General features: G+C 43.7%; 1 protein-coding gene across 2 annotated transcripts in view; it reads right to left on the bottom strand.

Annotated features, from left to right (window-relative positions):
* ADCY5 (adenylate cyclase 5) overlaps positions 1-12,577 on the bottom strand; it is a 1,737,221-nt gene that overhangs the window by 541,322 nt on the left and 1,183,322 nt on the right. For both annotated transcript variants that reach the window (XM_069224661.1, XM_069224662.1), the window contains exon 11: positions 4,225-4,322. In XM_069224661.1, the coding sequence (XP_069080762.1) occupies positions 4,225-4,322 (98 nt within the window). The remainder of the gene's footprint in view (positions 1-4,224; positions 4,323-12,577) is intronic.

The raw sequence follows: 12,577 nt of genomic DNA, 5'->3' as shown, positions 1-12,577 counted from the left end.
AACTACCTTGAGAACCTGACATCTATGGATTGGAAAAAGGCCCAGAAACAAGTAAAATATGTGTTGTTAAATGCATGTTTTAAGCTCATACACTTCCATTAATGACATAGGACATACATGACACCCCAAAGGCTTACCAAGATGTATCTGCGACACCTATGGCATGCAAATGCTGTGGACCGTTAGCCGGAGACTTTCTCCATCTGACATGGAGATGTACACATATTGTGGGAGTTGGACATGGTATCCTTGGTGTGGTTTCCCCTAACGTTTTGCCAAGCTTTGTGTCTCTGGATCACAATTTTAAATCCTAACTAATGGTGATGTCAGATTTTAAATTGCAATTCTGAAAATGCCACTTTTAAAAAGTGACATTTTCTTACTTTAGCCATTTGCTGCCTGCTGCCTGTCTCTGCTCACATGTCTTGAATGGAGTGACAGCTGGGCTTTGTGTATTCCTCCTAGTCAGCCACACGCACTGGGAGCTGAGGTGTGACCAGATGTGCGTTAATGGGCCATCCTCAGAGGATGGGAGGGATGAGCTGGGCACAGCCTCACTTGCACCCAAGTAGGCTGTGTCTTGTCCACACACAAAGGGCTGCATAACCCTTTGTAGCTAGTCCAGAGCCAGGGTACGAAAGGCATGTCTTTGAAGTCTCCCTTACTTCAAAGGCCCAACTGGGTATAAGTACTGGCCCCCTGACACCACCACTTCAGTATACTTCTGGACCTTAGGATACTCTGTCAGGAAGAAGGAGTGCTGAAAGCCTGCCACTCTGCTGGACTGCTGTTTTGCTGGGCTCCTGCTCTGTTGTGCTGACCTGTGCCTGCCGCCCTCTTGCCAGGGAGTGAGAAGGACAGGACCTGCATCTCTCCAACCTAGAACCCAAAGGATTCGAAGGGCTCATTGGCTGGCCTCCTAATCTAAAGTCTCAGGAACATAAAAGCCTTCCAACCACCTTGCTTTGGCACCTGGACTCTGTCATTGTTGTAGGAACCCTTGAGCATCTAGGTTGGCCACCCTTGTTTTACAAGTTGGCCCGTAGCCTGTGCTTTTTATACTCATATTCATTTTCATATTTTTAACACTGCCTGCTTTTAGCCCGTTGTTCTTACATTTTAATAAGCTGCCTCTTTCTAGGAAGACGGAGCTCGTGCCGCACATTTTATCAAGCCATTGTACAACGTGCACTCTGTGTTCTACTCAAGGCTGTATTGTATGGTACATGATATGCTCATTTGTACTGCCAATCCAGGACCCAGTCCCTATTAACTGGACACATCCAAAAGTCAGGCCTGTTCCAGGAACTCTGTACAGGTTACTATATAAACAACGCATTGACCTGAGAAGGGAAGGGAAGGGAAGAGGGCATTCCAGTCATGGGCGTCCTAGGATGCATACCATACAACAGACAGCTTTGCTGATCCTGGCGCTGACTCTTCAGCATCCCGAGAGGATTGCCATCCAGACAACAGGCAAACCCTTGCCATCCTATTCAGGTATGGGGTTGTAGTTACTCCCTTAGATCGTGACAGGGCGAAGGGTTACAACCACTATGTTCTCAGATATAGTCTTAGGCAGGAATCTCTAGGCATTCTAGAATCATCTGAGATGGTTAGGTTGTTTATCCTCTTTACACTAGTTGTAATAATGATGACCGTATTATGTTTTATCTTCCTTATCAACGTAGCCCATACTTTTTATACTAAGATGTAATTGTTTCAAAAAAATGCACTGAAATCCAGTCTGCTCGTGTCCGGCTTTTGTGTGTGTTAGCCACTGAACGAAAAGGGTATGATCTGTTTTCACGACTTCCCGGAGAAGTCAGACTGTCAGGTTTTGCCACAAATCACTGTCTCCTTTCCAGAGTTGGGTGAGGCACTGTGGGCTAGCCAGGAGTTAGGCTGACAGCTTCCAAAGTAGTGTGAGGCTGACTCTGTCTCCCACACTCTGTGGTGCTGCCACTCTAAACATGCAGTCTTATTACCATAATAAAAATCGTGTGACACCATCTGTGAGTCTGTCCTGTCAAGTGGTGCCACCCTAGTCCTGGGCCCTTGGAAGTGGGCCAAAGATGTTTGCTCCAGCAGAACCAACGCATCATCACTGTTACCTGGAGCAGAACCAACGCATCCTCGACTGCCTGGGTCGGAACTGTCACAACAAACCTGCATTGATTGTAGAACCACCATTGTATGATGTTTTTCTCAGTGCAAGGTCCTCGTGTCTCCCGTCAATGGCCTCAATGACAAACCTCTGCATCGCTGCTACTGTATTGATCGGAACCAATGCATCACCTCAACGGAGCCACGCATCCTCGACACTGGTCTTCATATCGCATGCCCCATCAACAGTACTCTTGACACACGAGGACCTCGAACCACATCCTCGTCGCATCTCGGAACCAACGCATCACCTTGGCTGCACATGGCATCTCTGTTTCGGATTCAAGCAATGCACCGCAAGCAGAATTTATGGTACTATGCTTAAGCAGGCCTAACTGGATCCATGTTGCAGGCCCGTGCTCCTTTGCGGTCAGTTTGAACTTTTGACTGTGTCCCGGTACGGCGCCACCAGATATCCCCGGCTGGTGATTCTAAGTGCTATTTTATAGGTTATTCTTTAAAAAGTTATAACTCAAGTTCTACTGATTAGATGTTTGTAGTTTTGGTCTTGTTTTATTTATTAAATTACGTTCTATTTTTCTAACCTTGTGTGGGATCCCTTTTGCGTGGGGTTTCCTACTGTGTTACTGGTTGAACAGTTACACAAACACTTCACACAATGACTTCAAGGTAAGTCTACAGCTCTGTGCCAAGCTACCAGAGGGTGAGCACACGTTAATTTGGGGTTTGCTTGTGCCTTGTCCTGACATGAATTGTGGTTGCTGCTTGGCCACGGCTCACACACCAGTCGACCAACAACCCAATTTTTCACAATGGGTTATTGGGGGAGACGTAATACAGTCCCTAGCCCAGATCACAGGGCTGGTGCTGGAGAGGTTGATTAAACTGTGCCTATAGGGCATTGTCCTGAAGCGGTCGCTGTCAAAAATAAGGCTATGATGATTTATTTTAAGTGGTCTTGGTGAGACGCTGGATAATCATACACTAAGGGTCGTCTTGAGCACCGGTGGTACAGCAGTGGAGGCATGATCCAGTGGAATGGGATGTCCCTGACGAACAGCATATGAAACGTATAAGGTAAGATTAATCAGTGGGAGGCTACTTAGTAACCAGGCAGGAAATTATTGTTAAGATAATGAACCCCTCTAATGACAAGCTGAGTACAGGTGGGAAGTGAGGGGGGTAATGGACTTCTGGGGTATTTGTGGTACATGCTGGGGGATAAGTGCAGTGTAGATACGTAGATTGTAATGCCCAGAATTGAAGAACTCTTCAAACTATGTGTTACTCTGATAACTGGTCATTTCTGTTAAAATGATAATAAAACATTTGACAAAAAAAAAAAACAGTGTATTTGTTCCAATTCTTGGTATGCTTCTTTTCGATGCATTTATATTAAATATGTGAAGACACAGCTCTTAGGGATAGCTGTATATACAAATCATCCGTTTCTTGGTACAATGTAAATTAATTACAAAAAATGCTGAGGTTAAAAATACTGCAGATATTTACAACAAAAATGGTCATCATTTTATAAGGTGAGTGCACTTTTTACACCATGTATTGCACATTTCCGTTATGAAGGATCTGGTTCAGATTTTGTTTTAATGTGTCATATTTAATTATCTATGATCTCATTTTGTTGGTGTGTTTTCTATTTTACATCTCCACACATCTTTATTTCCAGTCTTGCATGGAATTTCTTTTTCTGAATCTGTTAGACAGCAACCTAACACTCAAGAACTTTAGGGCTCTTCTTCATCTATGATTATTAGCTCATATGTTGATCGACAACCTTCTTCTCACTCGACTGTACATAAGCAGCATGGTTGCATTAAAAAACTCGAGGAATTTCGAGGTACGCAGAGCCAAGGTGGCACACTCCTCAACCACAAAGCAGTGTCAGAATTCACATCTACCTTTGACTCCCCACCTTCCAGCCCACGATCAATGCTGAGGCACCAGTCTTGCCCCAACACAACCTGATATAATTGCTGAGTTCATTTTTTCACCTCTAGTATTAAAAGAGACTAAATGTATTGGGTTCTCATTAGTCAAATAGAATGGCAAAGATACCACAGAAAATGGTGTACTCACTGGGGCACAATGGTGATCTGTACACAGCAAATAAAAAGGAAGACAAGTGAGGCACAAGCCACATAAGCGCCAAAGCGGTCGTCCACTTGCTTAGAGTACTGTGGGGGGGGAAAAAGGAGAATAAATATTAGGGTACATATTTACAGTTCAAGTCCAAGTTTATTAACAAATCAACACCTTCCCGAGCTATGAGGGAACGAGCAACCTCTAATATACAAGGTTATTTTTCCTTGTGACAAATGAAAAGTTTTGACTTTTAGGGTTTTCAGATAGAACAAATGATTCAAGGAAGATGATATAATGAAATGGAATGGACTGGTCAGATGCTGATCCTACACCCACTGATAAGCTCCTGAACTGGTGAAAACACAGTGGTGTGAATGGCTCATCAACAGCTGCTTCTTTCGTATGGCCCAATTCACGACACTCAAGGGACGAAAGTCAAGCTATGTTTCTATAGAGTTCTTCCCCCGTTTGGAAGGATTTGAAATCTTTTGTGGTAATCACAAAGATTTTTAGAGTGCTCTTAGAGGACTATGGCAGTTGTAGTATTCCTAGGGTATTCACATACATAAAATCTAGAGACACGGAACTTCGACAAGTGGAAAATTTTACATATGGAAACTCTCACAATATTGTATATTTACATATATGAACTTTCTGAGAATCAGGAATAACTATAGGGATAACTCCCACAATGATAAGTGACTCAGGTCATATGAAGTAAAGTGCGGGTCTCAAAGAGACATTCTACCCTTGTACCCTAGCTACGGCTTCTCCCAGAGAAACGTGTGATTAAAGCATTTAGGGCGCACCAAAAAAACATTACAAGCAAGAAATGAAATACTAAAATTACACATTTAGTAAAAAAGACATTTGTAAAAGTAAAACATCACTAAAACAATAAAATTCGGTTAAGGCAATAAGGAACCAAGAATGTTTGAAGAAAATCTTAAACAAAACTCAGGAAATAATTAGCAAGTAAAAGTTAATGTTAGCCTATGGGGCAACGGTGACAGGGCCCTAGATGCTGTTTCAGACAAACCACGATAGAGCGCTGGTTAAGTAAGGCCTAGTGTTTCATCCTGGTCAAAAGTTTGACTTCAGACTTTATACAGTTTCTCAGATAAAGGGCAAAATCCTCAAGGCAGGACAGTTTGGCCAGCGACAGCACAACAAGGCTGATTATGCCAAATTTATGAACGTGTTGATGCTCTCCATTTCGAAGCCTAACATTCTGCACAGGAACAACTGACATATGTAGCCATTGAGGGTTTTGTGCTACCTTTTGCTGCTGACACTGTGCAATCAAAATGAGTCTCTTTTCGAGAGCCAAAATCCTCAGTGCTCCAGTGGGACAGGGCAAACGCTGAGGAAGTTGCATGAGTCTTGATATTTTGGATGCAGGGTCCTGCTCAAGCCGTTACTTTTGGAGCTTGATGATGCCTTTGCTCCTCTTTCTTTATGTTTATAAATTGTCTCTTTTTAATAGCTTAAAATCTACCAGAAGAGGCAATGTCATGAACCGAGGGTGAGGGTCAAGGCCCAACATGAAAAGAGACACATTCCGCAGAGGCACTGCTAAAGTTTTTTTCCATTAAGCAAATATCTCAAGGTGGGAGAAACTCCAAAATCTTGGCAACAAAGGCCTTGCCTTTCTCAGGTCTTTTAGAGGTCAAAAATCATGAATTTTCAAACTTTTCAGGTTAATGGAAAAAACTGGCTTCTGAATATCTTTCTCCAGATCACTTCTAAGGCTACAGGACTGCTAGTAACAGCCTCTAGATACAGTGAACAGGCCTGGCTTTAGCGCAGGTGGCACCTGCTACGACAAGTGTTTTTGGCACCCTCATCTCAAAGACCTTTTTCTCCATGGACCCCCTCACTAGCACCTTCCAACAGTGCCCCTCATCTCTCCATAGCCTCTCTCTCACATGCATTTCATTTGTTTAATAGTGCTACTCATACCAGTGTAGGGTGTCAGAACACTTGACATCACACACACTTTATAAAGAGACAGTGAATCATACATGTGGAAATCTTTCTATATCCATATAAACAGTTACAGCACAGCAATAGGCCAGACAGAATTCCAATTACCCATATCATCAAACGGATCACATGTTACACTTTACAATTTTCTTGCCCCCGTTACTTCACTCATATTGTAAATGCACACTAGGTTCTTCATCAAGAATCAATCCCTTAGGGGCCAATGACTCCAACTCTATGATTAATCCAGATTTTTTCCTCAAATGAAGAGTACGATTGCTACCTTGGGTTTTTTAGCAATATGTTCAATTGTGGATTAGGTAGATTGATGTAGGAGACTGGCCTGGTTTGTAGTGGGTACCTAAGGTACTTACACCTTATATCAGGTCCAGTTATTCCTTGTTAGTGAAATGTAGGCAGTGTCTAGAAGCCAGGCTGTCTAGAGGTAGCTGTAGGCAGAGCAGCCAAGGCTGAACTAGGAGACATGCAAAGCTCTTGCAACACCACTGTAGTCACACAGTACTCACACACATGAAAGGAAATACTCATTGTTACAAAAATAAAGGTATTTTATCTTAACGACACAAGGCCAAAAATATCTTAGAGGCTATACTCCCTTCAGAGGTGTTACAGACAAAATATACACCAGTAACCAAAATCAGGTAAGTACACAGTCATAAAATAGTGCAAACAGTGAAAATCACCATAGGCTAGAATGGGCCTAGGGGCAACACAAACCATATACTAAAATGGTGGAAAGCGAAAGTCAGTTTCCCTCCTAGGCAAGAGTAGTGTGTAGAGGGGCGCTGGGAGTGTAAGAAAACACCAAAGGTAAGTAAAGTACCCCACCCCAAAGCCCAGGAAAACAGGAGTAAAGTACAGGAAGTTTCCTCAGAACACACTAGAAGCCGTGGTAAAGGATTATGCAAAAACCAAGCAAGACTGCAAGACACCAACAATGGATTCCTGGACCTGAAGACCTGTGGAGAGAGGAGACCAAGTCCAAGCACAGATGAAGAGTCCAGGAAGAACTGGAGCCCCTGCTAACCCAGATGAAAAAGCCAGAAATGTACCAAAGAAGACAGCTGAGGGTTCCTGCTTGGTGCAAGAGATGTCCCACGTCGAGTCGTTGGATGCAGGCTGATTTTCATCATTGGATTCCACCAACAAGCCTTGGCTCTGGCAAATATTGCAGTTGGTGGGAAAAGGCGCTACCTGTGCCCAGGAGGGACCTGGGGGTCTCAACTCAGACTATGGAGACTGAGGGGACTCTCAGCACTTTAGAGAGCCCCCAGAAGACCAGGCGACACCCACAGGAGTCCCTGGATACGGGGACAAAGGAGTTCCAAATCATCGTCGTTGCAGCACTACACAAAGGGATCCCACGTTCCCGGAGCTGAGTGTCACAGGATAGAGTGCTGGGGACCTGGGCTACGCTGTGCACGAATGATTTCTAAAAGAAGCGCACAGAAGTCCTAGGAGCTGCACAACACGCAGTGCACAGGGGCACTGTCTGACTCGGGGAGGCAAGCCCTTACCTCCACCAAATTTGGACAGTTGGACCTTTGGACAGTCAGGATCACTTCGGTCCACCACTTGTGTTTCAGGGATCACGCTTGTCGACAGGAGAGGAGTCCCAGAGTACCGGATGTCGCTGCAAAGAGGTGCCTGCTGAAGCAAGGAAGTGACTCCGTCACTCCACAGGAGATTCCTTCGGTCCTTCTGGTGCAGGATGAAGACAGGCAGCCCTCAAAGGGTGCACAATTTGGAAACTGTTGCAGTTGCTGGCAGGAGCTGAAGTTACAGAGTTGCAGTAGCCTTCTTGGATATTTTATTGCAGTTGTAGGGTTCCTGGAGCAGTTCTGCGGTTGATCCAATGGTAGAAGGTGAAGCAGAGGTTGCAGAGGAGTCCTGCTGGAGTCTTGCAAAACCGAATCTGAGGAAACACTCAGAGGAGAGACCCTAAATAGCCCTGAGAGGGGGATTGATCACCGAACCCAGTAAGCACCTATCAGGAGGGGGTCTCTGACGTCACATGCTGGCACTGGCCAATCAGATGCTCCCAGAGTTCGCTGACCATCCTGAAAGCAAGATGGCAGAACCCAGGGACACTCTGGAGGAGCTCTGGGCACCACCCTTGGGGTGTTGATGGACAGGGGAGTGGTCACTCACCTTGCCTTTGTCCAGTTTCATGCCAGAGCCAGGACTGGGGGTCCCTGAACTAGTGTAGACTGGATTATGCAAGGAGGGCACCGGATGTGCCCTTGAAAGCACTTCCAGAGGCTCTGGTAGGATACCCCTCCCTTGCCTGTAACACCTATTTCCAAAGGGATAGGGTGTAACACCCCTGTCCCAGAGGAAATGCTTTGTTCTGCCATCCTGGGATTGAGCTGCTCAAGCCCCAGGAGGGCAGAAACCTGTCCATGAGGTGGCTGCAGTGGAAACCTCAGATACTGGCATATACTGGGGGTTGATTGTGGAGCCCCAAGGGTGCATGGAATTGGCCCCCCAATACCAGAGTCAGATTGGGGGGGTACAATTTCACAATCTTAGACAATTTATATGGCCATATTTGGGGTTACCATTGTGAAGTTACATATATGTATTGACCTATATGTAGTGCACCGCATAATGGTGTCCCCGCACTCATGAAGTCCGGGAAATTGGTCCTGGACAACGTGGGGGCACCCCTGCTAGTGCAGGGGTGCCCTCACACACAGTAATTTTGCACCTAGCCTTCGGGAACTGAAGGTTAGACATATAGGTGACTTATAAGTTACTTGTGTGCAGTGAAAATGGCTGTGAAATAGTGCTTACACTATTTCACTCAGGCTGCAATGGCAGTCATGTATGTGTGTTTGTATGAGCTCCTTATGGGTGGCAAACGAAATTCTGCAGTCCATAAGGATCTGCTGGAACCCCAATGCCCTGGGTACCTAGGTACCATATACTAGGGACTTATAAGGGGGGGTCCAGTGTTCCAATATGGAGTGAAATATGGAGTCACTAGGCTATAGTGACAAATTTAGAAAACAGAGGGAGCATGAGCACTGGAGTTCTGACACAGTCAAACATACTGGCAACACAGTAAAACATACTGACATATAGGCCACAAACTATGAGCACTGGGGTCCTGACTAGCAGGATCCCAGTGAGAGAGTAAAAACACACTGACAAACAGGCAGAAATTGGGGGTAACATGCCAAGAAAGATGGTACTTTCCTACAATTTACAATATATTTTTTTATTACGAAAGCAGTTGAGAGAGAGGTAAAAGAATTTGTAGAGATCTTGAATACTAATGAATACAATCTGGAATTCACTTTAATGATCAACCAAGAAACCATATGAGTGAAGAAAGGGGTTCAAGAAAATTGTAAATTGTAAAGTGTAAAGTGTAACTTGTGATCCATATGATGATATGGGTAACTGTAATTCTGTCTGGCCTATTGCTGTATTGTAACTGTTTATATGGGTCAACAAACTTGGAGGTTGTGAAAATGGAGGATGGCAATTAATCATATTGTATTCTTTGTCTGCAGGAAGAAAAGATGGGGACTGAACCAACTCCCCTTTTGAGGGTGATTCAGGGTTCCCCACCCTTTTCTCCGCCAACCTCTTTTGACAAGAGGATGATTTTAATGAGAAGAGTTTTTAAAAATAATTTATGGTTTTCATATATTTGTGTTATATACACAGGAGATTTGGTTTTGTTGAACCATGGGAGACAAGTTCAAATGCTGTAAAGCATAGTGAATATCAGTTCATTTTTCCATATATATATAATATATATATATATATATATATATTGCTATAGAGGCGCCATAAGGGGCACATGTAAATATTGCAAATATTATGAAAAAACTCATAAATTGAATCTACAGCAGTTTGGTGATTAGGTGAAAAACAGGAAAAAACATTTGAACATATGAGGGAGAAAAGTTTGATTGGTGCATGTTATCAAGATATTTATCTTGGTGATTATTAGAATGATGACCATTGACAACAAGGGTTTGAGTTGGTCTATATTATTTTTGAACCTTGCATGTGAATAAGATTCCTGTTTCGTGGGGTGTTACACTGGGAAAGTTGTTATGAGTGGAACGTTGGTTAACTCCATGGCGTACTTATTGTTTATTCTATTATATCAGCCTTAGATAATGACAAGCATAAACAATTAAGGAGTCCAAAGATATTTTTAGCATAGGGGCTGTCGAACGACCATGAGTTTAAAATTATAATTAATAATAACCATGTTATATAAATTGTGTATTTATTTTTCTCACCAAGCCTTGTAATACAATATTTCCCCCATATTTTGAATGACCAATAATGTGAGAAACTCCTCTTCCAAGATGGTGACATGTTTTTACTGTGGGTGTTTTTACGTGTATATTAACTTTTTTCTATCTTTCAGAACATGGGGATACAGGTGATTGATGACACGTTTCCTGTACGTGAGAAAAGCCGTTTTACGGCCAAAACGCGTAATCTGAAATGAAGATACACAATGTATTACCAATGAATGGTTAAAATGAAAAGGGAAATGGAGAAACTAGCTTCTCACTTGGAGAAACTAGTTTCTCATTTAATACTTGTCATCTATTCATACCTCAAAGAACGTATATATAGTATTTGGAAAGAAGCAATGTAAAGAGTTGCAAGTGTTCAGAACACACAAATATAGCGATTATACAGTGTGGAGACAAGCAACCAAAAGCACACCTAATTGTATGGGCTCTGTGCCTTTTTCAATGTCATTACCAGAGCAACTTAGTTATATTTAACAAAAAGAGTCTGTTGCTGTTGAAGGCATTCCAACATGGTTGTCAATTAGGGGTTGCCAGCGACCCCTGAGTACCAGTAGCGACCCCTGCCACCTTGCTTGCGACCCCTGGCTGGAAACCACTCAGCCTGTGTGACAGTGAGCATTACTTGATTGATTGCCTGCAAGCTGGGCCCGCTGCACAAGTTGTAGTGCCTTAGCAGTGTCAGCATCATGACACTATGGGGGTGTAAGAGGCTGGCCTGGCTTGTAGTGGGTACCAAGGGGTACTTACACTTTGTACCAGGTCCAGTTATCCCTTATTAGTGTAGAAGAGGTGTTTCTAGCAGCTTACGCTGATAGAAGGTAGCTATAGCAGAGCTACTTAGGCTGAACTAGGAGACATGCAAAGCTCCTACTATACCACTGGTGTCATATGCAAAATATCATAAGAAAACACAATACACAGATAGACTAAAAATAAAGGTACTTTATTTTTATGACAATATGCCAAAAGTATCTCAGTGAGTACCCTCAGTATGAGGATGCCAAATATACACAAGATATATGCACACAATACCAAAAATATGCAGTAATAGCAAAAGGAAGTAATGCAAGCAATGTAAAGTTACAGTAGATTGCAATAGGAGCACATAGGTATAGGGGCAACACAAACCATATGCTCCAAAAGTGGAATGCGAACCACAAATGGACCCCAAACCTATGTGAGCTTGTAGAGGGTCGCTGGGACTGTAAGAGAACAGTGAGGGTTAGAAAAATAGCCCACCCCAAGACCCTGAAAAATAGGTGTAAAGTGCACCTATAACCCCTAGAGAGCACAGAAGTCGTGATAGGGGGTTTCTGCAAGGAAGACCAACATCAGCAAAGCAACAACAGTGGATTTCCGGACCTGAGTACCTGTGAAACAAGGGGACCAAGTCCAAGAGTCGCGACAATGTCGAGAGTGGGCAGATGTGAGAAGGTAGCCTCTTTCTAGCCTTGTTACCCCCACTTTTGGCCTGTTTGTGAGTGTATGTCAGGGTGTTTGTCACTGTTTTCACTGTCTCACTGGGATCCTGATAGCCAGGCCTCAGTGCTCATAGTGAAAACACTATGTTTTCAGTATGTTTGTTATGTGTCACTGGGATCCTGCTTGTCAGGACCCCAGTGCTCATAGGTTTGTGGCCTATATGTATGTGTCACTGGGACCCTGTCACACAGGGCCCCAGTGCTCATAGGCGTGCATGTATATGTTCCCTGTGTGGTGCCTAACTGTCTCACTGAGGCTCTGCTAACCAGAACCTCAGTGGTTATGCTCTCTCATTACTTTCAAATTGTCACTAACAGGCTAGTGACCAATTTTACCAATTTACATTGGCTTACTGGAACACCCTTATAATTCCCTAGTATATGGTACTGAGGTACCCAGGGTATTGGGGTTCCAGGAGATCCCTATGGGCTGCAGCATTTCTTTTGCCACCCATAGGGAGCTCTGACAATTCTTACACAGGCCTGCCACTGCAGCCTGAGTGAAATAACGTCCACGTTATTTCACAGCCATTTTACACTGCACTTAAGTAACTTATAAGTCACCTA

Source organism: Pleurodeles waltl, chromosome 3_1, assembly GCF_031143425.1.
Source record: "Pleurodeles waltl isolate 20211129_DDA chromosome 3_1, aPleWal1.hap1.20221129, whole genome shotgun sequence".
Taxonomy (NCBI): domain Eukaryota; kingdom Metazoa; phylum Chordata; class Amphibia; order Caudata; family Salamandridae; genus Pleurodeles; species Pleurodeles waltl.
This window is presented reverse-complemented; position numbering and strand designations above follow the sequence as displayed.